Source organism: Apus apus, chromosome 15, assembly GCF_020740795.1.
Source record: "Apus apus isolate bApuApu2 chromosome 15, bApuApu2.pri.cur, whole genome shotgun sequence".
Lineage (NCBI taxonomy): Eukaryota > Metazoa > Chordata > Aves > Apodiformes > Apodidae > Apus > Apus apus.
Genome location: NC_067296.1, coordinates 14,505,401 through 14,531,864, shown reverse-complemented (window position 1 = coordinate 14,531,864; position 26,464 = coordinate 14,505,401). Strand labels below are relative to the sequence as shown.

The 26,464-nt window shown below is 58.4% G+C and overlaps 2 protein-coding genes across 3 annotated transcripts; one reads left to right on the top strand and one right to left on the bottom strand.

The window, feature by feature from the left end:
• Positions 1–332: 332 nt before the first annotated feature.
• Positions 333–3,894, bottom strand: PDYN (prodynorphin). 2 transcript variants are annotated; one of them, XM_051632776.1, is made up of 3 exons: positions 3,781–3,894; positions 1,237–1,375; positions 333–944 (listed from the first exon to the last, which is right to left on the bottom strand). In XM_051632776.1, the coding sequence occupies exons 2-3, from the start codon at positions 1,354–1,356 to the stop codon at positions 378–380; spliced, it is 687 nt and encodes a 228-aa protein (XP_051488736.1). In that variant the 5' UTR covers positions 1,357–1,375; positions 3,781–3,894; the 3' UTR covers positions 333–377. The 2 variants fall into 2 exon arrangements, with proteins under 2 accessions (XP_051488736.1, XP_051488737.1); XM_051632777.1 differs by having other exon boundaries at positions 3,752–3,836.
• A 2,453-nt stretch (positions 3,895–6,347) lies between these two features.
• Positions 6,348–25,461, top strand: STK35 (serine/threonine kinase 35). The gene is given in 5 exon segments (XM_051633418.1): positions 6,348–6,535; positions 8,070–8,332; positions 8,335–8,838; positions 14,458–15,205; positions 21,005–25,461. Coding segments are annotated over 4 exon segments (1,668 nt in total). The 3' UTR covers positions 15,171–15,205; positions 21,005–25,461.
• The last annotated feature ends 1,003 nt before the right edge of the window (positions 25,462–26,464 follow it).

The following is a 26,464-nucleotide window of genomic DNA, read 5'->3' as shown; positions in this document are numbered from 1 at the left end:
TTTCCCATGGCTGTGCTGGCTGCTCATGCCATCTCCCAGCGCAGAGGGCCTCATCCTGCCCGGCTTATTCTTCCCGGTGCTCCGAGGCCATCTGCTGTGATGGTTCCCAGACCCTGCTGTGCTTCTGCAGCCGTGGGATGGGGGAGGATGCTTGTCCCCCCCCCTCCAGACCTGCAGCCACACAGCCAGCAGCCAGAGGGGTGGCACTGTCCCCTTGATATATGGGGTCCCTAAGGGATGGGCAGGTGAACCAGAGAGAGACAACTGGGGATGGGGACCCGTGGTCCCGCGGGAGGACAAGGCAGGGATGATGCCGGCCGCTCTGGGCTGGGCAGAGGATGGGGCCAGGGGTGTGGGGACTGTGGTGTCCCCTGGCTCTATACGTCCGAGACCTCCCCTGAGTAGGCGCTGGGGTCCTCGTCCGCCCGCGCCGCCACCTTGAACTGCCGCCGCAGGAAGCCCCCGTAGCGCTTCTGATTGTCCCACTTGAGCTTGGGCCGGATCCGGCGCATGAAGCCCCCGTAACGCTTGTGCAGCTCTGCCAGCTCCTGCCCCTCGGCCCCAGCACCCGTGGGCTCCTTGGTCCCCTCGCCAGCCGGCCCCGGGTAGTCCTCGGGAGCCGCCCGCTCGCCCGGCTTGCGGCCGAAGCCCCCAAACTTCTTGCTGAGGCCGCCCTTGCTGTGGGCGTTCTCACGCAGCAGGGAGAGCAGCTTCCCCTTCATCATCTTCTTCATGAAGCCTCCGTAGCGCTTGGCCAGCACCGGCGGCAGCTCCCCAGGACCCAGCTCTGGCTGCAGCTCTGACTCCTCCTCCTCCACCTCCCGAGGGGACATGTCTGTCCCTTCGGCCAGGGCCACCAGCGGGGCCAGGAGGGCTAGTGCCTTCCTACAGGTCTCCCACTCGGGGCCGGGTGGCGAGGAGCCCAGGCATTCCCGCAGGCACATCTGCAAGACAGCAGTCCCAGAGCATCAGCTGGCATCACCCCACTGCTCGGGGGGGACCCTCAGCTTCCTCCCACCACCCCCCAGGGGTGCCCCCTCCCCAAGCCCAGGAGTCTATGCCTGCCATGCTGCTGAGCTCAGCAAGGAGCTGATGCTTGCACCTTCCCAGCGCCTGGGGTCCCCTTGACCGCCACCCTGGCAGCACCCAGCTCTGTTGACCATGCACCTTCACCCGCAACATGCTCGCTGCTGTGACCTCCACCCTGGCTAATGGCTCCGTGGGGCTGGCACTCACCAGTGGCCAGACGCCGGCGTCGGTCTGGGCTGAGCAGAGAGAGCACTGGGTCACACAGTCAGAGGATGCTGCCACAGCCAGGGACAGGACAAGGCCCAGCGCCAGCACCCGCAGCGCCATCTCACCCTGCAGCCGCTGCCTGGGGACGGGACAACACAGACCCTGGCACCTTCCCCGCATCAGCCCCAGGGAGCCCATCACCAGCACCCTTGGCATGGGGCAACCACCACCTGCACAGTGGCTCCTAGGGACACACATGGGGACCCGTGCTTACATGACTCACCTCTGGGTGCTCCTGGGTCCCAGGCTGTGACTGGTGGGGATACTGTGGAACGGGATCCCTTACCCTTGCTGCAGCCTGGTCCTTGGCACAAGCCCTGAGACATGGCCAGGCCCCCAGTGCCACTGAGGTCCCCAGAACCACAGAGGGACCACTATCCCATCCCCATCTCCTCCACCGCTCCCTCTGTACCACTGGAAATAAAAGCCCCTTTTATTCCTTTAGTGCCAAGTTTCTCTGCAATATCGCGACGCCGCGTTTGCGCGGCACGGAGGGGATGAATCACCGGCTCTCCCCCTTGGCCTTGGGGAAGAAAAGCACCATGATCAGAGCGGCTGGCAGAAAGGGGACAGGGGGATGCCATCACTGATGCCATCACCAGGTATGGACTCACTCAGGTACTGTACCCTGCGCCGGGGCAGCTTTGGTTCCCCTCCCTCCCACCCACTGCTTCTGCTGGGCTGCTGCAGCTGGAGGGAGGGAGGAAAAGCTGGATTTTGGGCTCAAGCCGACCTGCAAACCACCAGTGCTGGCCTCCAGCCTGCTGGGAGTTGTGCCAGGGAGGGCAAGGATGAGGCCAGGGAGGGCTGAACACCCTATGCCATGGCTGGGAGAGGGGCTGTGCCAGGAGCACCACTCCAGAACCCCCCGGGCAAGGCTGGAGGAGCCAGTGCCAGCCTTGGTTGCAGTGCCACAGGACCACGGTGCCACCAGGACCACGATGGCCCCAGGAGCAAGAACTGACCCCAAAGGGGTGCACCAGAAGCAAGCACCCACCTGCCTCCTTCGCTGCTTCTATCCAGGGTGGAAAGGCATGACCCAGAGGGATCTGTTACACATTAATGACGCGTATTAGAGACTATTGTATTCTCCAGCAGTATCTGCTAATGTACTGTAATTGGTACTGATGAAGAAATGTTAATGCCACAGTATTAATTCATGCTAGATTAAAATTTAATTTGAATTATCTGCACCATCGTGTGTCAAGCAGTCTGCATTCCTCGGCTGCGCCGCAGCACCGGCTCTGTGCAGCCCCCAGCCTGGCCCTGGCAGAGCGGGGGGCACCAGGGCAGGCAGACATCCAGGATGGGCACAGTGGGACCCCAGCCAGCCCTGCCCCCCCCGACCCAGCGACCATCCCTTATTGTCCCCCCCGCCACCGAGACGGCACCGATGAGCAAGGACTCACCAGCCGCGCAGGTGGGAGCAGCAGGGGGGGCTGGCAACACTGGGCCAGGAAAAGTGAAGAAAAACAAAGGGCTTTGGACAAAAGTGAACAGAAGCAGCACATAAAGGAAGAAGAAAAGTAGAGTTAGAGCTCGATGCCTGTTACCTGGAGGAGCCCCGAGGCTCCAGAGTCATCCCTCCAACAGAAATGCCTTGACAGGACCGTGGCAGCATCTGGCGATGCCAGCGGTGGGTCCCAGCTGCTGCAGCCATCCTCACGTCCTACCTGTGCCAGGTGTCTCCCAGGTCCCCTCCTGTCCTGTCCCATTTCCACCGGAGTTTTTGGTGCCCAGACTTTGCTCGTGTGTGGAAAAGCCTGAGTTGTGTCCATGCATCCCAGGCTGACTACAGACTCAGTGACCAAAGGAGGGAATGGGCACCGGGACTGTGTGTGCTGGGGGCACAGAGACTGATACCCCCTTATGATTAACCCATGATTATTTCTAGTGAGGAACATGAGCAGCTCTCCAGGCTGAGCAGGTCTCTGTTTCCACCCAGGTCTAACTCAGACAGTTTCAGACCCTGTAGAGATTTCTAGAGCAGAAGAGGGATCACGTCCCCATCCATTCCTTTCCTTACCTTTAAAAATGTCCTGGAAACCCCTTCAGGACATGGCTTCTCAAAAAAGCCAATCGCTTTTGGAACAGAATCACAGCAAACCACATCAGTGTGGCCACCGCTGCTGCTCAACCCAAGTAGGGGGAGACAGAAACCTCACCCTATTCTTCCCCTCCATGCCCTTTGTTCCTCTGAGCCCCAGGTGTCCCTGCTGCCAGGTTGGCAGATGTGGCACCGGCATCAAAACAAACCCCAGACAGCGGTTCATGAGCTACAAAATGACTCGGGGGACAAGAGGAGCACCCGAGGCCAGGCAGGAGCCCCTCAAAACAATGCAACAAGCCCAGGTGTGAGCCATGCTCGGCACCCTGGCTCGGGGGGGATATTTTGAAACGTAGTCACTTGGGTGAGCAGGATCCACACCCCAGCCATGCCACCCCACTGCCCTACCTGCTTCTGCTCCCCGTCCCGCCAAGCACCTGCTTCGTTGAGTCAGGATGGGTGGTGGGTGTCCCTCTGCGGGCGTCAGGCTGAGCTGGTCATCGGTGGCGATGGCAGGGCCACGCTGGCTGGTGGCCCCGTGGCAATGCCCACTTGCCCCCCGGACTCACCGTCCTCCAGCTCCCAGCCCGCTTTTATGGCCACAGAGTCTCCTCCTGCGGCGGGGCCCGGCTGCGCTCGGCTCCGCGGAGCCAATCGGGGCGCGGGAAGATGTGAATAATCAGCCTCGCAGCATCCTCGCCACCTCCCGAGCTGGATCTCCCACCGTGCCGGGGCCTCCCTGCAGCCCCCTGGCTGCCCCTGGGATGGGGTGCGTGTCCCACCACGGCATTGCCACTGGCTGGATCCCCTGGGGACCCACACTGGGGCCAGGCTTGGTCTGCAGGGCTGAAACATGTGTCCCAAACACAGAAGGTGGCGGGGGGGCAGGATGGGGTTTGGTCCATCTCCCCCTCAGCTGCGTGCTGGAGGAGTTTGGTTGCCAGGGAAGTCAATTCCCCCTGGGCACCAAAATCAAATCCTAGCCAAGAAAGAAAGGGGGGGTGCGGGGAGGTGAAGCCCTGCCCTCCCCACCGCACTCCCCAGGCTGAGGAGAGGCTCCATCCTTGCGGCAATGCCAGAATGCCAGGGAGAGGACTGAGTCCATCTGAAGTCACCAGGAAGGGTGAGAAGGTCTTCACACCCTGGGAAAGGCTGGTGCCCCACAACCCACCCAACTCATCTGCGTTCGGGCAGCAAAGCCCCCAGGAAAACCCTGGGAGTTGTAGTGAAATCCCCCCTCTCTGTACCACCGAGGCTTCACCCCCCCATCCCTGTCCCCCCTCCTCCTGAGGACAAACCGAAGGAGATGACCCAAAGGAGCAGGGAGTATAGGGGAACAGAGATTCCCACACACCTCCCTGCTCAGCCCTGATTCCTGTTCACACATTTCCAAGCCTGATTTGGGGGTGAAGAAGGGCAGCACCCCCAAGCCCACTGTGTCAGGACGGAGGTGGGGGTCCGGGGCACAGCCCCCCCGGGGCCGGGCCGTCCCATCCCATCCTTGCAGCCGCGGCGGGTGTGAGCACAGCCCCGGCGCTGCCGGCAGCGCAGCCCGTCCCTCTCGCCTTGCAGACGCAGCTATTTTTATCGGCGCTCGAGAGGGACGTTTCCCAGCAACCCGCCTGCCTCCCCGGCTCCAGCACCAGCTGCCGGACCCCCTGGCCCCCGGCTGTGGGGCAGGCTTAAGCCGGCGTGACTGGTCCTGTGGGCACCGCAGACACGGCAGGGAGGAGCGTTTCTTGCACCAAAGCCATTATTTCTTTCAAATAGCCCTTCCAAGCCCATGAAGCCCACCTCTAAAGCCTGGCGCTCCAGTTCAACCTGCCATTCCACAGGCAAATGGCTCCGTCTGGGAGCTGTGTGTCCAGGTGAGAGCAACACATCACCCCAAAGGTCAGTGCCTGCCCAGGGCCAAGGAGGGGACCCGACCCCAAAAGCACCCCAAAAGCAGACCCCAGTGGGCCAGGGTACGGCTGCTTCCCTGTGCAGGGTAATTGCATCCGAGGGAGATGCACTTCTGGAGGAGCAAATCCCACAGGCACGGGGAGAAAAGTCGTTTGTAACGAGGTCCCTTCCTCAGGGCCTTCCTTTGCTCCGGGAGGGAGCGTGAGCCACTCCTGTCCCCAGAACAGTCACTGTCCTATTTTCTACATGTGCCCAGATCCACTGAGCTGGGCGAGAGGGTCCTCCCCAGGGTTGGTCACAGTCCAGGTAGGTGTGGGGGGTGGCAGGGTCCCCCTGGGAGAGGACTTGGGAGCAAGCTCACCCACCAGCAAGTTTAATTAATATTCATCTGTAGCTTCCTAATGGGAAAGTGTCTGTGAGTCACCCTGACATTTCCCTGGGACAATGGTAATTAAGCACCTGGGGAAGAGAAAAGTGCAGTAATAGAAAAGTTTTCCTTAACTACATGAGTGAAAAGCGGGTTCAACGAGGAGGGGGACGAGCATGAGCACCCGGAATGGCACGTGGGAGGTAATGGCTGCGAACGTCACCCAGCACTGCCGCTCCACCCGACACCCCCAGCCAGGCTGGGCCCCCCAAGGTGCCCAGCTCCCCATCCCGGGAAAGGGTAAAGCATCCCCAGGAGCAGGATGAGCTCTGCCACTGGGGAGGGGGGGTGAGACTGGGAGCATCCCATGGGAAGGCAGTCCCTCCAGTGTGGCTCCTCCAGCACCGTCAGCTTTATCCTAATTCAACGGGATGGGGCTTTTCCAGAAATGGCTCCATTTTCACTCCTTTCTGGCCCAAAAGCAATGCCAGGCTGCCCCAGGCAGAGTGGGAGGTGACCACTTTGCAGGCAGAGGTGGCCACAGGGGAACAAGGGCTGCTGCAGGGTGAGGGACACACCAGCTGGATTTCATGGGCCACGAGAGGCCCCAACAGCTCTGCAGGGGGAACTGCCAGGGGGGGCTAAGCCTGGGGGTCTGCTCCCAGCCTCCTGTGGGAGCCAAGAGCGAGCTCAGGTGGCTGCAGCAGCGTGATCCAGAGGCAGATGTGGGGCATGGGAAGGTCACCGCTGCGGGGGACGCAGCAGCTGGCAGAAGAGCGGCGTGGGACCGGCTGCAGCCCCTGCCTGCGTCACGCCGCGGCAGCTCGAGGCCACCGCACACGTGCTGGCGCACGGCGACCTCCCGGCGTGGGCAGGAGGCACAAGTGGCCACTCGACCCGGGCACAGAAGTGGAGCCCACGTAAACACAGCGAGTCACGGCGCTGCCATCGTCCCCTGGCCGGGCAGAGCTCGGCCCCTCAGTGCCAGGCGGGAGGTGAAGTGGCTCCATTGAAAACCAAATCGATTTCAAACCCCTCGCGGGAGCTTGGAGCCGTCGCCGCCCCTGCACGCCGGGCCATGGGTGCTGCTGACTCCGGGGGTCTTTGTCCCCCTCCCGGGGAGAGGCAGCATGACGCAGCTGCTGCGGGCTGTGAGTGCAGCAACACGTGCCTCAAGAGATGAGTCAAGAAACCAGCAATTTTATTGAGGTCCTCCGTGAAGGGGCTCTGCAGGTGCCCTCCTTGACTCTCTGCAGGGTGGGCAAGGTCCTCTGAGCCACTGGGGTCACTGGCTGCCCATCCCCAGCAGCCCAGGATTAGAAACCGCCCCCCCCCACTACCCGGGGTGATTGGAGTGTCGTGACATCCCTGGCTGGGGGGGCAAGGAGCAGTTTGGGAATGGTGCATAGGACAGGGACCCCCAGTGCTGGGGTATGGCCACCCCACCTGCATGCTGAAACCGAGTGGCCGAAGGAGCCTCGCAAGGAGCCAGGACCGGAGTCACGGGGTGGTGGCCATCCCGGGAGATGCAGCTATCCCGGGAGGACACACTGCAGCCCCGGGAGCTCCCACCCGGCCCCCGCCGCCACACAGGGTCCTGCTGCGCGGCACTGCCCCACGCATTTCCCGTCCCACGGGCACCCAGCACCTGTCCCCAGGGCAGTGGAGCCATGGCTCCGGGATCTCGGCGACTTTCCCGGGAACATTCCAGCTGGAAACCCCCTGGTAAGCCCCGGGAATGACTGTCCCGGACGGGGTGAGTGCAGCGCCCGGGAAGGGTCCCCAAATGCTGCCGGGGCTCTCAAACCGCCCCTGAGCTCCGCGCCCGCCCTCCCCGGTGCAGCCGCACAGCCCCGGTGCACCGATCCCCCCCGCACGGCTACCGTCAGCGCACCGGGGTCCTTGTCCCGCTGCCGCCGGTGATCACCCCCCGCGCTGGGCATCACCGTCAGTCGGTGCGCTGACACCCCTCCCATTGCCCCGACCCCCCATCCCGGAGCGTCACCCCCTCCCGGTGCACCGAGCAGGGCTGCACAGCTCCCGTGGCACACCCAAACCCCTTCCCGGTGCACCGGCCGCCCCCGGGGCGACGGTGGGAGTGAGTGCGAACGTGTGTGTGTGCGTGTGTGTGTGCGGGGGGTGTCACCCCCGCCGTTACATAAGGGCTTGCGTCAGGGCGCGCGGCCCCGCGCTGATCCCGCCCCTCCCGTTCAGCCGCCGCCGCCCGGCCCGGCTCCTCCCGCCGCGCCCCAGGTGAGCCCCGCACTGCGCTGCTTCCCCGCGCCGTGCCCGGCGGGGCGGGGCAGCGGAGGCCAGGCCGGGCCCACCTCCCCGATGCCCGGCCCGTTTACACCGGGGCGGCGCCTGCCGGGGCGGCGGGGGGAAGGCGGGGAGGACCGGCCGCCGCGCTGAGCCCCCGCCGCGCTGAGACGCCCTGGCGGCGCGGTGCCCCAGCTCCCGGGACGCGGGGCGGGGAGGCCGGCCCGCCGGCACCGAGGCTCTCCCCGCCGCTGGGGGCGGGGGGGGAAGCGGGAGCCGCCGCGGGCACCGGCCTCCGCGCCCCGCTCTTCCCCCGCCCCCCGCCGCGGCGGTTCGCCCCGCGCCGCCGCGATTGGCCGAGCGCTTAAAGGGGCCGGCAGCGCGCGCTTTTCCGCCCTCCGCCGCGGCGGCGCGTGCCCCCTCGCCCGCGCGGCGCTCCCCGGCGCGGCGCTCCCCGGGGCGGGCGGGGGGGGCGGCCCGGCCAGCCCGCGGGGCCCCGGCGGCGGCGCCATGCAAGCGGCGGACGGCGGCCGCCGCGGGACACAACAAAGGGCGACGCGGCGGCGGCGGGCGGCGCGGCGGGGGCCCATGGCGGTGGCGGGGCCCGGCCCGGGTGGCGGCGGCGGCGGAGGAGGAGGAGGAGGAGGTGTTGGCGGCGGCGGCGGGGCTCCACGGTACAGCCTGCTGGCCGAGATCGGCCGCGGGGCCTACGGCGTGGTGTACGAAGCGGTGTCGGGCCGCAGCGGCGCCCGGTTAGCGGTGAAAAGGATCCGGTGTGACGCCCCGGAGAACGTGGAGCTGGCGCTGGCGGAGTTCTGGGCCCTGACCAGCCTCCGGCGGCAGCACCCCAACGTGGTGCGCTTCGAGGAGTGCGTCCTGCAGCGGCACGGCCTGGGCCAGCGCATGAGCCACGGCAACAAGCGCAGCCAGCTCTACCTTCGCCTCGTCGAGACCTCCCTCAAAGGTACCCTCCCTCCCCGGGCGCCTCGGCACTGAACCCCCCAGCACCCTTGCGGGCACCCCAGCGTCGTCCTGCGTGGATGCTTCGCACACCCCGTGTCACCCCCGCCACGGGTTATCCCTCCCCGAGCACCCTGGGTCCGTCCCCAGGCCCTCCTGGCCACCCCCAGTCACCCCGCACTCGGGTTATCCGCTCCTCAGGCCACCCCCGGGGCCTCCTGCCCACCCCTGGCCATTACCGTGTCACCCCATCCCTCCACGCTGCCACCTCCTCACTATCATCAATGCCCCCACCACGGGTAACTCTGGGCTACCCCATGCAGGACACCCTGGCATCACCCCCTTTTCCCTGGGGCACCCTGAACCCCCAGCTCCTTCCCAACCCCTCACCCTGGGCAGCCCCCTGTACACCCCAGCATCACCCCATTGCTCAAATCCCTCGGCATCATCTGCCCTCAGAGGAGCACTCAAAGCTCCCACCCTCACCCCTTGTAACCTCCTTCTCTCCACTTTAACTCACTTTTTTGCCAGTATAGCCACTCCCCAGGTCCCCCTGCTGCACCCCATGTTCCCTGTGTCACCCCTGCCAGCCCTGGGGGGTCTCTCTGTACAGCAGCAGTACCTGCCTCAGGCATCACCCTCCTCAGTCCTGTCCCTGCAGGGACCCTCTAGAGTCCCTCAGGTGCCCCCAGCAGCCCTCTTTGCTGCTACACACCCCCAGCACCCTCTGGGACACCTGCCCAGCACCCCCTGGCCTGGCCCCTGCCCCAGGCTGTGCCACTGGGCTGTGCCCATCTGTCCCCTCTCCTCTTGCCCCTTCCCCTGTGTGCTTTTCACAGGGACACTCTTCCCTCAGCCCCCACCCTGTGCCTTGGCACTCAGTATCCAGCCTGTGGGGTCCCTCCCTGTGCTCTGCACCTCTGCAGCACCCCAGCTCAGTGTCCCCTACTCCTGGGGGACCCCCATGTCACTTCCAGACTCAGACCCTCTCTGCCCCACGCACAGTCCTATCACCTCTGAGCACCCAGAGGCTGCAGCCCCTCATGCTGTCCTGAGTCCTTGAGCTCTTGGAACTTTGGGACCATTCTTTGTGCTGTCCTGTCCCCTCCCAAGTTCTGGCTCCATGGGTACAGCCCTGCAAGTGTCAGTGCCTGGAGCCAGGGCTGACACCCCCCCCATTCCCTTGGGGTCCCTCAGCAGCATCATGGGGCTGTCAGGGGTCACCTTCTGCCACAGCTGATGACTGTGATGGTGACATCTCCAAAATGCTCCCTCCCTGCTCCCTTGGCTCCCTGTCAGACCCAGCTCTGCCAACATGCAGTGAAGATGTGGAAAAATACTGGAGCCCTGTATCCTCGATTCCCCTGTGTCCCCCAGGCTGCTGCAGCCAGAGCCAGCTCACCCCAACCCTCCCCTCCCCAAAGTTGTGTGCTAGCGTTCCCGTACACTCCTGGGGGAGCTCAGCCTCCCAGTGCAGCCTCCAAACCCTGTGCCGGGCTTCATGCAAGGCTGCTGAGACCCATCCTCTGGGCAGACCTCTGGCTCTTGAACTGCCCTGCTCGGCCTGTCCCCTCTGTACTCCTGGTGGGACGTGCCCAGACCTGCTTGCCTCTCTCCCGTGCAGCCCTGATCCCACTCTCCCTTCACACTCCAAGTACAGCCACTCCCCAAGAAGGGCAGTGCCCTGATTTCTGGATAGCCTGGTGCTTCCTTTACATGCTCTCGTGGGTATGACTCCTGGGAGAGGAGCCAGGTCTTCTCTTTGGGTGTGTGTCCAGTTGTAGCAAGTCAAGCTCTTCCTCGCAGTTTTGGGGTTCCTGCCCCCCTTTGCCATGCCCCAAGGTGGCACAGCTCAGGGAAAGCTCTTGGTTAGCTATGGGTGTTCCCCCAACTTCCCTGCTGTAGGAAGAGCCGTGCCTGCCCCGCTCCTGCAGCAGCCCCCGAGAGGTGAGCAGAGCTGGGCTCTCCGTGCCAAGCAGCAGTGTGACTCCCCAGACCCGAGCACGTTGCTCTCCCCACCACCTGCCTCCTGGCTGCCCTCCAGGCTGTGCTGGGGCAGGGGCTGCGCTCGCTGCCTTCCCGAGCTTTTGGCTCTTGATAGGGCACCAGGAAATATTCCCTACAGCGGATATAGGGCTGGGTCAGCCCCCAGCTCTGCTTGCCTTCCATCCCGGCTGCCGGCAGGTGGTGCGGAGCGGGGGTCGGGGTGGTCGGCACGTCTGGGCGGTGCCGGTGCCGTGCCCTGCCGGTGCCGGTGCCGTGCCGTGCCGTGCCCTGCCGGTGCCGTGCCGCACCGCACGCCCGCAGCGCGGCTATTTACAGGCCCGCACAGATGCTGTGTCCGCGCCAGGCTCGGGGCTCAGCAGGGGGGGATTAACCGGAGACTTCCTGAGCCGGGAGCACAAGTGTCAGGATGCCAGGCAACGCTGGGGCTCGGCTGCGCTGTGGAGCCCAAAGTTTCCATCGTTTTAACGAGATGTGGAATAATAAATGGAAGGGTAGAGTGTGGAAAGGAAGCTGGAAGGCCAGCTCTGAGCCTGGAGGAGGGGCACGTACTCAAGCTATGTGCCCTGGTACACATGCACCTTAATCATAGATACAGAATGGAAAGGACCTTAAAGATCATCAGGTTCCAACCTCCTTGCTATGAGCAGGGACACCTCCCAGCAGCCCAGGCTGCTCCAAGCCCCATCCAACCTGCCCTTCAACACTGCCAGGGATGGGGCAGCCACAGCCTCCCTGAGCAACCTGTTCTGGTGCCTTCCTGCCCTCATGGTGAAGAATTTATTCCTGATGTCTAACCTGAATTTCCCCTCTTTCTTCTTAAAACCATCACCCCGTGTCCTATCACTGCCCTCTCTGGTGAAAAGCCCCTCTCCAGCTTTCCTGTAGCACCTTCAGGTACTGGAAAGTGCTATAAGGTCTCCCAGAATCTCCTCTTTTCCAGGTTGAGCAGCCCAAATTCTCTTAAACCTGTCTTAATAGCAGAGCTGCTCCAGCCCTTTGATCATCCTCATGGCCCTTCTCTGGACCCTCTCCAACAGCTCCATGTCTTGCCTGTGCTGAGGGCTCCAGAGCTGAACGCAGTACTCCAGGTGTGGCCTCACCGCCTTCAGGGCTTTTGCACGTGCCCCTCTTGTTCCTAACCTTAGTGGCAGAGCTGCCTTACTAAGTGAACACGTATAAGGTGTTGGCACTTGTGGGACCACCAACTTGCCACCAGTGCTCAGCCTCACTCCTGGGCTGCCCTGGCATTGTCCACCCGTGTTTCCATTGGTCCAAGCACCCTAGCGCAGCCTCTTTGCACAGAGGCAGTCAAAGGTTGCAGTGGGGAGGGAGATGCTGCTTCTGCTCTCATAAGATTTTTACTTATTTCCTCTGTGATGCCAAGCAAATTAGCAAGCTGTTAATGAGTTCCCCGGATGGGTGGTGGGAGGGCTGCCCTGTGCCATCCCCATGCAGGGATGCTTGCTTCATGATGGAGATCAGGTCCTGCTTGACCTAGCATCTCATCTGTAGGAAGGGGCTTGCCAGCTTCTTTATGTTTAAAGCTGTTTGTTTTGAAGGCAGGAAGATGATTTCAGGACTAAAATACTTTCAGATTATAGAAAGAAAATGAGGAAATAATTCCTCTTGGCTTGAGTGTCTCCTAGCAGTGCTCCACCCAAAGTGAAGTGCATGGGGCTCTCAGCTACTGCAGGGTCAGCAGCATCCTCCCTGCTCGCTCTGAGGTTCAGGGGCCAAGTTTTAAAGTTGTGGTGTTTTTTTTTTTTTGCTGAAAACAAACCTTGACTTGTCAGAGCCAGCAGGTCCTGGCTGCTGGTGAGCGGGTGTTTGAGTGGCTTCCCTGCAGGAAGGGGGTGCGGGCAGTGCTGCCGTGTGAATGGTCCTGGTTGTGTGTGATGGGCAGTGGGGCTCTGCAGTGCTCCCCATTCCTGACTGGGAAGAGGCAAACCTGTTTTGCCACGTTTGGGCTGTGTGGATGCTGAGGGGGGCAGGAAAGCAAAGCCCAGAGCCGTGCTGTGATGTTGCTGGGGTGTAGCAAACCCGAGGGGGTGGCAGTGGTGTGAGCTGGGCTGTTCAGGCTGTGCAAAGGTCTCTGCTCCCTGGATGAGCAGCTTCTGCTTCAGTTTCCATGCTGTCGTGCTCATCTCACCAAAGGATGACTTGTACCAGAGAAGCTGCTGCTTCTGGTCAGCATTGGGGTTTCCAGAGCCAAGCCATCCTGTGCTGCTCCCTTGGGCTCACAGGCTGAATGCTTTGGGGGTCTCATTTGGCCCTTTCAGGTGCACCCAATGCCCTGTATCACCAGCCTGTTTGTGGTCCCTCCCATCCCCCAGACCTAACCTTCATCTGCTGAGGGCAGGGAGGTGCAGCCAAATCCTGCTGTTGTGCAGGCTTTCATTTCCATGGCAGTAGCTATGGCTACAGACTGTTTGTACAAATAACCAATATTCCCACCCACACTGATCACTGACCAGAGCAGCCCTGGTGGTTCCTTGGCTTTACCTGCTGCTGGAAGTTTGTTGTCCCAGATGCTCTCTAGGGCTTTGCTAAAACAAAACCCAACTTTGTCACATGGGTGGAGCTACCAAACTGCTTTCAAAACACTGGGCTTCGTCTGGGTGACTTGTTAACTGTGGCAGGGGTGAGTGGTGTCCTCCAGCTTCTCCCTTATGGTGCTTGAGGGGGAAAAAAAAAAATAGTTCTTAGAGTAAAATGATGGCTTGGTTGTGTGTGCAGGCTCTGCCTGTCACCTGGGTGCTCTGTGAAGGTGATGTGGGGTCTGGTGGAGGGGTTTGCATCAGCAAATGGGGCAGGGTCTGTTGCTGTTGCTTCCTGGGGCATCCTGGCATCGTGTCGCAATGCCCCAGGGAGCACCAGCAGCAGACCCGGCCCCATTAGCCAATCTAATACTTTAGCCTCCAATTTCTTCTTTTTAAAGGCTTGTGGGCACTTAAAGGCAGTTGTACAGAGTGGCAGAGCTTCCCTAACACAAACACAATGCATAAAACCACAATTTTGAGTCCAGGAAGAGCCAGGCATTGATGCTGGTGTGACTGCATTGGGCAGGGCTCTGCTGGCACCACGTTCAGGGCTGTGATTTACTCCTCACTTGCAGTTACACTAGTGAAGTGCAAGGTACAAGCCTTTGCCTCCTGTAGTAGGGCTCAGGTGGGAGAGCTGATATTAACATAGAACTGATTTATTTTTTATTCACATAGACTTGCTGCTAATTGTGCTTTTCGTCTCTACTTCTTTGGCTTTCAGAGCCTGGGGAGAATTGCCCAGTGGTAGCACAGGAAAATAATCCTCAGCTTCCCTGCAGGCAGCCAAGAAGAAAAGTGCTTGGTCTCACTTGCTTTGCTGGGAACAGGTCCCTGAGCTGGCTCCCAGGTGATGGGCTCCGATGAACATGGTGCTGGTGTGTGACATTCAACAGGATCGAGGCCACAGCATGGCCAGCATCCCTGCTCTGGTGGCCTGCCATAGGTCCCAATCATGTCCCTAAAGCCTTTGCTATGCACATAAACCAGACCCATTCCTTGCCCCTGCTGGGTTAGTGTGGACATTTTGTAATGTGTCTGAAAAGCTCACTCTTGCTTTTGTCCCTCTTGGTTAGGTGAGAGGATCCTGGGCTACGCGGAGGAGCCGTGCTACCTCTGGTTCGTCATGGAGTTCTGTGAAGGAGGAGACCTCAACCAGTACATCCTGTCACGAAGACCTGACCCAGCAACGAACAAGAGCTTCATGCTGCAGCTGACCAGTGCCATCGCCTTCCTGCACAAGAACCACATTGTCCACCGGGACCTGAAACCAGACAACATCCTGATCACTGAGAAGTCCGGCACCCCTGTGCTCAAGGTGGCTGACTTCGGGCTGAGCAAGGTCTGTGCTGGCCTGACTGCTCGGGGCAAGGAGGGTGGCAAGGAGAACAAAAATGTGAATGTGAACAAGTACTGGCTGTCCTCGGCTTGTGGCTCTGATTTCTACATGGCACCCGAAGTGTGGGAGGGCCACTACACTGCCAAGGCTGACATCTTTGCCCTCGGCATCATCATCTGGGCCATGATAGAGAGGATCACGTTCATCGATGCTGAGACCAAGAGGGAGCTGCTGGGGACCTACATCAAGCAAGGGACTGAGATTGTGCCCGTTGGGGAAGCGCTGCTAGAAAACCCAAAGATGGAGCTGCACATCCCTCAGAAACGCAGGACTTCCATGTCTGAGGGGATCAAGCAGCTCTTGAAAGACATGTTGGCTGCTAACCCGCAGGATCGACCTGATGCCTTTGAGCTTGAAACCAGGATGGACCAGGTTACTTGTGCTGCTTAAATTCAGGGCAGGGCACTTCTGTGCTTTGCAGCTGGGTAAGTGATCTGCAGTTTTTCTCTTACTCTGTCTGCTGTACCAGCCCAATAATGCACTTTGTAGTGATACAAAAGAGTCTTTTATGTTCCTGTAGCTATTTCTATAGTGACTCATCAGAGCACTGCTTCAGAGCGTTTTTTCACCTATTCTACTGCAAAAATGAAGTAGAAGTGAGAAACAGAATTAGCAGCTGTATATCCTGCTGTTGTCCAAAGGCCCCAGCAGAGCTGGCAGGACTGGGCAAGAGCTCTGCTTCTTGGAGGCTCTAGCTAGTGGCAGAGAGAGGCTGGTGCACAACAGAGACCTGTGAGCACCTTTTGACATGAGCTTTGGGTACATCTGTGTCTCCCAAGGGCAGGGAAGGAGCTGCCACTTCTGCCCCTGCTCTGTGGTGTGATGTCTGAGAGCCCTTTGCTGTCTGGCACAGTCCCCTTCCCCTCCCAGCCTTGTTCAGGACACTGTGGAGCTCAGTGACCCTGCACCAAGAGGAGTGGCAGGTCCATCTTGGCACAGACAAAGCTGTTTCCTTTGCTTTCACCTACAAGGCACGTGGGTCTGTGCTGTGGCTCTGTCTTGTTTCGTTTCCTTGCTAAAGGCAGGACTTCCCTTCATGGTGACCTCCAGTTGCCCACACCCGGTGGGATGCTTTGTCCTCCAGCATCTGGGTCTGTGGACCTGTGTCTGCTAGGAAGGGAGCTTGCAAAACACTTGTGCTCAGACTGAGCTCAGCTCCCGTCAAGCCAAGTCCCCTCCCTCCTCCCCTCCTAAATAGTCTCAAGCTCAGAGGTCCTTGTCCTGAGGCCTGGGTGGTCAGACATAGTCTGGAAGGACCCCAGGGACATGAGGTGGCTGGCAGTGTCACTAACTGGTGACTCTGAAGGACTGGGAGGTGTTGCCTGCCATGGCAGAGCTGTCTGTAAACAGGAGCTGTTACTAGGGATTCTTCTGGCCAAACACTTCAATGAAACTGAAACTTTTCAGATTACAAGGGGTGAGGCCAATATCTTCCCAGGCAGAGTCCTTTCTCCAGGTCCTGCAGACCTGTTTGATCATTGCTGGTCACAGGAGCCCTCTGAAAGCCTGCCTGTGTCAGGTGCTGGCATCACAACTTGGGATCCCAGCCCTTCCCAACCCCTGAAACCACAGCAATCCCGCTGGATCAGAGCAGGCTGCAGAAGGATGAGAACGAAGAGGGATGAAATGGCTGCCCCAGCCAGGGCTTGGCCCTCAGCCTTGCAGCTGGTGGCTTGTGAGCCTGGTCCATTCCTGAGAGCAACCCACCAGCAGTAGGGTGCTGGGGAAGGGGATGCTTTTTGGCAGGTTTTGCTAAAAAACCCACAAGCCTACCACCTCATTGCAGCCCAGCTGAGGGCTTCTGAGCTTATGTAAAGTGATGTGCTGCCTGTCCCTTCCATGTGTGTGCCCAGGTAAGCTCTGTGCTGTTCACAGAGGAAGAGGAATACAGAAATAGAAAGTCCTTTGGGGTAGGTCTAGTTCTGTCACTGCTGGTTTGTCTAAACTGATCCACAGACCCGTCCCCTCCGCACCCTGGCACGAAATATTTAGCACCCTTAAGATCTCCCGCACAAATAATCGACCCTGCCTGGGGCTGGGGCTGGGTGCTGGTCCCAGTGCAAGTGTGGGCTGGGGATTAGGGTGGGGGGGAGGGAAGAGTGAATCTGCAGAAATGTGAGCCCTTAAGATGGGTGTGATGGAGCCCTGGGGCAGGAGCAGGACACCCCAGCTGGTGCCCCGGGGTGAGGCGTGGGGCTCTTCCCGGGTTTGGGAGCAGCTCTGCTGCCTGGGCCAGGGTCGGGCTGTGCTGCCATCTGTGCTGACACGATGCTGCTGAGTTATGCAACCGGCCCCTGGCCTCCGGGGAGCATTCACCCTGCGCAGATCTGCAGGGATAACAAACACCGAGGGGACAGTCCTACCCCAGGGCTGTTTGCATAGAACCCAGCTGCCTTCTGCACCCCTCAGCCCCCTCCCCTTTCCTCTCCATCCGCGGCGGTGAGTCTGCACCGATCGCTCCGTCCTGACACAGTGAGATGGATGCACTTGCATAACAAGCTGGCATACACAGTGTGCCAGCTTAAAGCCCAGCTCTGGCCATATGTTCACTGCAAATCCAGAGCTGTTGTGCCTTCCTCTGGCTTCTTTTGGGGGGCAGCAGGAGGTCTGGTGGGTTTTCCTATCGGGTTTTTCCAATGCGTCGTGTGTTTGTGCATTCAAACCAGCCTCCCCCGGGCTGTTATTAAATGCAAATCTTCAATCGGAAACCCTCCTGAGGAGCTTAAAATGGGATTTAGAGCAGGGCCTGAATTCTGCTCTCAGGTAATTTAAGTTGACCGAGAAACTCAAGTAACCTTCTCCAACTTAATTGTGGCACTGGTGTGTAGTGCTGCTGGGTCATGCAGTGAGTTCTTCCCTGGATCAGCTTCAGACCCTGCTCAGCCTCAGTTTATGTCATAAACTGGAAAACTAACTCTCCCTCACCCAGGCCATGAGATTTTTGCTTTTTCTTTTGCATGCTGCTGACTTCTTCTGATCTTGCTTCGTGTCCCAGCTTTGCCTTCAGTTCTGCTGCGGATGCTGCACAGACCTGGGGGGCAGCAGGCTTCCTGCTCTGCTGCCTGGCCAAAATGCAGGTACTAGATGTCAGTTCTCATCCAGGAAACTTGTTTCTGGTTCGGTTTCTGCTGGACACCAGAGTGTCTGGGGTGGAGAGGAGCCTGTTTATCTCCTTGCTGCTGGTGGCCCTGAGGTGGTAAGTGCAGCAGAACTGGGCAGCATTTCCCTGCGTCTTCTCTTTCTTATTTAAACTGCTTCCCTGTCTTCTGTGGGATTTGATCTGAAGCCTGGGATTGCCGTTTCCAAAAGCATGCCTTCTGGGCAAAGAGGACAAAAGCCTTTCCAATACAAGGAGGGAGTGGCTGGGTGGTGCTGGGTACCTGCTAATGGACTCTTGATTGCAATGTGATGGCCCAGCACCCTGGCTGCACCCACTCTGAGGAGTATTTCATCCATCCTTGTTGAAGGTTGAGGCCCCTCTCCTCCTTCTTGAGTGGCTCTTGGTGCTCACTGAAGTGGCACTAGTGGCCTTAGCCACAGAAACAAGGGGAGCAAGTGGCAGTATCACCCAACTAGCTTTAATTCCTACAGGACATCAAACTGCAATGGTTGTGCTCAGTGTAGAAGGCAGCTTGTTCTGGTAGATCATATTCCCTGATATTTTCACTGTGGATTAAAGAGTAGGTCTAGTTTTGGGATGGATGCTGAAGGTGAAGGGCAGGACTCTGTGCATGTGATGTGGTGCAGACTGTAGCAGGAGGGTGTCTGACAGCTGAGGCCAGCCTGGGTCACTCCAGCACTCCTCCTCTGTCACTGGTTTTGATCATTCCAGTTTCAGCTGGAAGTAACTGCACTTGCATTGTTCTCCCCTGCATTTTCAAACTGCAAGGGGAGCTGATGCTGAACAAGCTCATCTGCCTGACATGTCTGTGCCCTGTGAGAGCTCCTGGTGCTGTGCCCTGGTGCTGTGCCCAGCTGCTCCTGAACACCACTGAGATACTGCTGCCCTGTGGAATTTCAGACCTGGAGGGCAGGACTGGATGCACATCAGCAGTGTCTCTATGAGCTGTTGGTAAGCAGAGCTGGATCGAGTTAAGTCTTGCCTGTTAGTGTCACTCAACAAGAATTTTGCCAAGCAGTAAAAGTGCTGTGACCCTGCTGGCCAGGAACAGATAGGTAAGCAAGTCAAGGAGAAGTCAAGGATAGTGTTTTCATCTCTGAACTAATGTTGGGTTTGACTTCAGGCTGCTTTCAGTATGTTTTGTGAATTTTGGCCTGGCCAAAACAAGCCATGGGACAGTAGAAGCAAGGTTAGTTCCTCTTCTTGGCCTTAGCAGCAGGTGCCACCTTGCAGGGTCACCCTGTGGAGAAGTGCCATCTTTCTGGGAAGCAGCAGAGCCCTGAGGATGAAGTGGATTATGTCACCTCTGGCCAGATGTGCTAGTGTTTTTGTTTGCTCACTGTCACCCTGCTCTCCCTCCTGGGGGAGGCGGCTGTGGTTGGATTTAAGGACGCTCCCAAGGGAGCCTGTCACAAATACACATACAGAGCACGAGGAAGGACTTAAGGGAGATAAAGCAGGTTCTCAGCCCCTTCCCTTGTACCCCATGTTCCGAGGCGGGGGCAGATAATGTGATTAAGAGGAGAAGGTGCTGGGTTATCTCTCCCTCCCCTGTGCCCAGTCCCCCAGTACCACGCAGACCCCATTGCCACCCCCATCTCCGCCGTGACCCATGCATTAGTGTCATCTTCCTTAGGTGCTGGCTGAGCGCTCCATGGGCTGCTGCTTCATATCCTGCTGATGCGAATGAACATTTGAGCTGATTAAAACTATAAGTGGCATCAGTGGAAGGATTAAAAGCTCTTGAACAAGGCCCTGAAACAATGTGCGTCAGTGGAGTGAGCTCTCCTGTCTCCGAGCTGTGAGCTGCTCAGGCAACAACCGCCTTCCCTGAAAACGCTTCTGCTCCAGGGAAGCATGAATAAAACCACTGCCCTACTTGCTAATGAAGCTGCACCACAAGAGAAATCTTCCAGAAGATTCCTTGCCTGATTGTCCCTGACCTGATGTCCGGGTGCCTCTCGTGATCCTGCCTTCTCTAACAGAAAGGCTTTTTTTTTTCTCTGGTTGCAGCCTGCAAAGGTGGCATCTCCACGTTAACCCCTCCTGAAAAGCAGTGTGCTCATGGCCCTGGCTTCTGCTCTGAGCAGCAAAAACAGCTTCTTCCTTTAGAAATGTGTTCCTCAGGTGTGGATTTCTTTAATGAGATTTCCTAGGGCTAAGGGATTTGAGTAATTTGCTGGGCAGTGGCAGATTTTCTGTAGCAGGTCCCTCCTGCTTCTCCATTGGTGTTGCTCGGTGTCTGTGCAGAGCCCCTTGCTCATTCCTGGTGGGAGAGGACCTGGCTGTACCCGTCTCTGGGGATCTGCCCCCACTGAAGGGGCTAAATCTTCTTGTCTGGAGGTTGTGACATCCCGAATGATCTATTTCCCACGCAGAAGTGACATGGTGTGCACGTGTGCTGTTCCTCTGCTGGGTCCAGCCCTGATGTCCACAGGGAATGTGCTGCGTTGCAAATGAACTGTTTGGAAAATGCTGGTGGTTTATGTGCAGAGCTGAGCGTTCCTGCTCCCTGAGCTGGGAGGGGAGGAGGATGTGGGGCCAGGGCTATGGAGAGAGTTGGGGCAGGGGCCCTGGTGGGTCCTGCATGTTGGGGCCTTGACAGCAAAGATCTTGCCCCAAAATCCCTGGCACTGAGCGTCCTCATGGTAAGAGCAGGATTCAGTACAGTCGTGCTGCAAACCCACCCTGCCCTGCTCTCCCTCTCAGCACGATGTGTTTCAGCTGCCTCTGGAGGAGCCCGAGCAGCTGCTGACACACGGGGCGAGCGGTGTGTCCCGGTGTCACTGCCTGTTCCACCTTTCCCAGACACATCACGTGGAGCCTCAAGGCCGGGAGGGCCTTGGCTGTGGGCAGGCATTGTTTGGGGCTGTGTAGCGAGAAGGTGTGTGCTCAGTTCAAGTTCTCCCAGCCCTTCAAGTGGTGCTTTAATGCAGGGAATGAAAGGAGAGCTGTGGGGAGCTGGAGATCCTGCTGGCTTTACCTACTTGCAGGCTGGGCTTGGTGGCAGCAGGAGGGCTGGCAGGACATTGTCACTATGTAGTAACTAGGACAAAACTCCTGACATACCTGACTTCTCTTTCTCCTCTCTTGTTTTTTGCAGGTTTATTTACCAGGGACCCATAATCTCCATTATTTATGTGCAACGAGGGAAGTCAAAGATAAGGGAAGATGATGATACAGAAGATCCCTGGTCTGCAGGATCTCTGGCAATGTGAAATCTTTGGGTGTTACTTTGTTTTGCTGGGAAGAGGTGTTCTGGGGATGTGTGTGGGGGCGGGGGGGAGCTGCAGGGCCTGTTGAGAGCACAAGCTGGCGGCTCTCTTGCTCACAAGACTTTCAGACAAGATCCAGAGGGCAAAGCTGCCCCTGCCCAGCCCTCCCTGTGTCTCTGCTGCCAGTGACTCAGTAGATGTTCCTAGAGAAAATCTGGTTCCATCAGGAGGTGGGAATCAGCAGCCCAGCAGCAGGTTGTGCTGCCAGGCATCAGCTCTGAGTCCGTCTGGGCACAAATTTGAATTTAAAGCTGCTGCTTTCTCCTCGGGGAAATGGGAGCAACAGGATTGCTGGGTTTGCACTGGGAGTGCACTGTTCTGGGAAAAGTGAGTCTCCTGGACCAGGCGTTGCAAGCAGCTCAATAATTTCATAGCCAGGCAGTTTCTGAGTAGGTGGATCCTGCCCAGGCTGTGAGCAGTTGATGTTCGGAGTAGCATGAACAAGCTGGAAAGCCATTTGTCCAGGCAGCTCTGGTGCTGCCACAGGCAGCCCTTCACTGTCCCCAAGCTGGATCTCACTGGTGAGGTTTGTTCTGGTCCTTCTCTACTGTAGGTTGTCTGGTGGACATTCCCTGTGCAAGTGCAACAGAAAGCAGTTCACTGCTCTGATCCATTGAATGCCAAACTTCAGTTCTTAGTAAAAATATTTGGGAGAGGAAGAGGTTTGGCCTAAATGTCTCCCTGGTTGGATTCTAGCCTCCCACTAAACACTTTTCCCTGCCAGATAACTGTTTCCAGGAAGTGAAAGGCAATGCTGCTGTTTAGGTTTGGTTACAGTAGGGTACAGCTCAGGTAGGGAGATTGGAACCTCAGGCTGAGCAGTTATTACTCTGTTTCCTTGCCTGTATTTAAAGCAACACTAATATTCTGGGGCTGACCCCATGTTGATGGTCTTCAGACTTTGCTCACTGTAAATGCAATTGTAAAGCAGCACCTCTTCACTGCCCTGCAGGTTCTGAACCATCTCAAACATTTCTCACCAGGCTAAGTCACCCAGCAGCAGTTTGGGGTTGGGCTGGACTGACCCAGCATCACCCATGAGCTGCCTGGGTGCTCAGTCCTTACTGGGGCCAGCCAGGACCACGGGCAGAAGAGGGTCACTCCAACCCTTTCCCCTGGCTGATCCATCACTGGAAGGTTCCTGAACTGGCAGCACCTCCTTGTATCTACTTTGCTGACCTCATGGGATGGAAATGCAGGAAATTCAGGTGTGCTAAGGCACAGCTCCAGCAAGGAAAAGGGGGTAGGAGTTCTTTTTTCTCTTCCATCTATTCCAGGACAGATCAGGCTGTTGCTGCAGGAAGGCCAGGTCCCTCTTAGGAGGACAATGCCAGGAAGCTCCAGACCATGTGTCTGTGACTTGGGAAGTTTTGGACAGCCCAAATTCAGCGCCAAGCCCCTGTTCCCACGCTGCTTCTCTTTTGTTCCTAGGGAGGGTTCTGTGGGCTGTGGCCAGCCATAGCCTGACCAGAACTGCACAGGCTCCCTCCAGGTTGGTTCCCAGGGCTGGTTTGCAGGTGCTGTGCTCAGCCCTGGCCACAGAGCCCTCCTGGGGGTTTTGAGCAGTTTTGGCTGCTCTCGTTTCCCTCTAACTTGCAGTGGCTGTGCTGAGGAGTTGCAGGTGTGTTTCTCCCCCAGCTCCCAGGGAGGGTTTGCAAGGGAGACAAGAGCTGAACCCAGTAGTTGATCAGTACAGTGTTAGTGCCCTGGTCACAGGGCCATCCTTCCTCCACCTGACACAGCCTTTGCTCCTGACTGTTATAACTAACCCTGGCTTGAATGGTGCAGTAAGAGGGCTTTACCCTCCCAGCCCTGCTCACTTGGCTTTCCAGGCAGGAAAGGCCCCAGGGGTTCCATCCCGGTTGAAGGGAGCTTCCTAGCAGGTTTCCATGTGTGGAAACCAAGCCTGAACTGGAGGACATGGAAGGTGGTGACTGGGTTGCTCACCAGGATCATTGGTAGCACTCTGCTCCTTTCTGGGGACAGGAGCAAACCTGGCAGGCAGGCTCCAGGCAAGCCCTGGGAGGGTCAGCCCTCTTGGTCCACCACTGTTTCATGTCATCTCCGAACCACACGTCTCCACCTCAGCTTTTGCATTCCAGATGTGTTTTTAAAGCAGCTTGATGTTAGTGAGCTAGACCGTAGTGCCTTACTTAGGATTTAGCAAACACTTCCAAGGATGAGTGCTAGGGCTGCCAGCCTTTGGCCAACATGGACGTTTCCCGCATTAGTTTGTCCTTTTAAGAGCATTTCTCCCTGATGATTTTGCTGCTGTTTGTGCTCCCTAGACTCTGTGGGAACCTGCCTTGTGTTTACAGCTCCCAGCATCTCTCCTCCCAGTTCTGTGGCCCAGACTATCTAGAACAAGATGGGAACAGCTCAAACCTGCATGTGCTGTGGGATGGAGGATGTTTAGGCTTCTCTTCCCAGGTGGGTCTATTGGGCATCTTCTGCCCAGCTCCTGCAGGCTCAACTTCTCCCTCTGCTGTAAATGTTTTTGGCATCAGGATGCGCGTCTGGGAAAACTCAAGCTTAAGAAAGCAGCACCAGGCCTGCAGCTCGCTGCCCAGCCAGGGCCAGGCTGTCTCCATCTCATCCTGGCCACAGTGAAGCTGAGCATCCAGGTGCTGGGTGGGCCTGGTCAGTAAGGGGGGGGAAACCAAGTACCCTCTCACAAACCCCTGCTGCCCCCTGGGCTTGCAGGGCTCCAGCCAGTGCCTGCGCCGAGAGGGGAGAGATTGTATGAAATTGTTTACTTCTGATTATGCTGTTTACAAGAGGGATGTGGGGTGGGTGGGGGGAACAAGCCAAGCCTCAGGAGGATTGGGAAACGTGTTATCTGCACCAGCCTGCAGCAAGGCCAATATTGCTGCCATCAGGCAGGTGTCACGGGGACTTCCTGGCCAGCTTTGGTCCAGGGGCAGCAGAGGTGGCTCTGGCCTGGAGGGGTTAATTAGCTTCCCCTTGTCCCCGTGCTGCTGTTTGAGGTTCAGCAGTGCTAGTGACAGATAAAAGAGTTACCCCTGTGGTCTTCCTTTACTCCTCAGGACCCAGCTCCTTGACATATCAGAGGCTCCCAGAGCCTTTCTGGAGCAATAAGACTTCACACAGGCATTAACCATCGCTGTGGAAATCCTCCGTCGTGTGCGTCGTGCGTCTCCTCCGTGTGCAGGATGAGTCTGGGTTTAAGCCTCCCAAGCATCATGGGGCAGCTGCTGGGCTCCCTGTGCTTTCTGCAGGTCACAAGAGCAGGGGAACATGTTGCTGCTTTCCTTTGTGTCCCCAGCCTCACACTACAGCTGCCAGGGGGACTCGTGGTGCCATTTGGGTGATTCTGCTGCAGGAGGAGCAGGCGCTGCTCAGCCCTGCACAGAGCTGGCTGGGTGCTTCACCTGGCTCCTTGCAGCCCCCCCATCCCTCCTGTCAGGCTCTACAGGTCCCAGAGGCAGCATCTGGGAAGTGGAGCCCCCGGCTCCCTTGGCAGTGGGATGTGGCCGGTGCTGGTGCTGCCCTGGAGCCGTTGCTGGTGGTGGGGAGAGCTGTGCCAGCTGCTCTTCTGCTGCTCAGCTGGTACCTGGGCACGTCCCAGCGTGTGGCTCTTCATGTCCAAGAGCATTTCACACTTCAGAGCAGGGTGTGGGTGCACAGGGAGCTGCTCTCTTGCAGCTGCAATGTGACAAATCCTGTTTCTCTGCAGTCTGCCCAAGTGCTCTTTACTCCAGAGGTGATGTCCAGGCTGTAGGAAGAGCTTGCAGAGGCCAAAAGGGTGAGTGCTTGGTGTCCCCATCCCAGTGCCTGTCCCCATCCCAGAACTTCAGCTCACTTACCCAGCAAATCCCAGCAGCTTTGCAGAGCCACTTCCCTATAACCCCAGGGAGATACTGGAGCCTCAGCAGTGCTGGGCAACTTGCAGGACTAGAACACCCTGTCCCAGCCCTGCTCCAGGCTCCTCTGCTCCCTGCAGCCCCCATACTGAGCTAGCAAGAGCAGAAGGCTTAAACCCAGACTCCAAACTAAAGATAATTAGTAAAGGAACCTGTATTTTTCTTTTTTCTCCTTTTTTTTTTTTTTTGCACAGAAGCTGGTAATCTAGGACCTATGTGTGAACAACTTTATATAAATATTTTTTGTACTTGGTTTACTTGGGTTGGTATGAGACGTATTTAAGTTCTTTGAACACTGTGGATGCCCTGATGTGTATGAGTGGCAGAGGCTTTGTAAGTTAAGAGACGTTTGTGTGAATAAAGCTATGTGATGGGGTTGAAAAGCCACACACACAATGAAACCCAGGTTTGGTGTGTTTGTCCTCAGCTGTGCTGCCAGCAGTGGAGGTGGAGGAGAGTCCCCAAGCAGCAGTGGGTGCACTGAGGCCCTGAAGTGGCACTGGCTCCATCCCGGGGGGCAGGTCTGACCCTGGGGGCTCAGGGCACTAAACCAAGGCATGGTGGCCAGTGCCAACCAGAACATGGCTCCCTGGCAGGCAGCACCTGCAGCCATTTATCCTCACCCTGGATTAGGATTAGCCCCATTCCTGCCTTAGACACCCAAGTAGGCCATGGTGATTAAGCCTGGATGGGCAAGCTCAGGCTCTGCCCACGCGCTGCCTGCAGAAACCCCTCCTCATCCTGCTCCTTCCCCAGCAACCCTGTGGTTCAGGAGCCAGAGAGGGCCTGCAGAATTGCTGCTGTAGGAGCCACAAATACTTTCTCCCTTTGCACAGATCCTTGCCCTGATTCCCAGCTGCACAGACCAAGGATGAGCTGGTCCCAGCAGCCCTGAGTCCCCAGCAGCCTGTCCCACAGCTGCCACCCGTGGTGGGACAGGCACAGCCAGGCTGAGCTGCATCCTGCAGCTGGAAGTTTTTCCTGCTTCTCAGGCAATGGCAGCCAGCAGTTTCCCAGGTGCTGAGCACCTTGGGGCCACCCTGAGCTGGTGAGGGACACAGGGTGTCCCAGCAGCCAGGGCTGTGTGCTGGTGCTCGCCAGCCCTTGTGTAACAGCCCTGTGACCTCGTGTGACCCCCGGGCAGTGGCAGTGCCCACACTGGGACGTGCTGGGTGGCTCGTCCTCCTCTCCCACTGCTCCTCCAGCGGCCCCAGCACCACGGGCTGCGTGGCTGCAGGCCCCCCCATGTGGTCATCAGCATTGTGCTCCCTAATCGCTGCCGACAGGGACCTAAAATGGCCGTTTTCAGCCCCGTGGGGACGTGGCAGGAGCGATGCCAAGGGGCTGGAACTGCCCTGCTCACCCTGTGAGCAAGGGGGGAGCCTGAGCTGTGGTTCCCCTGGC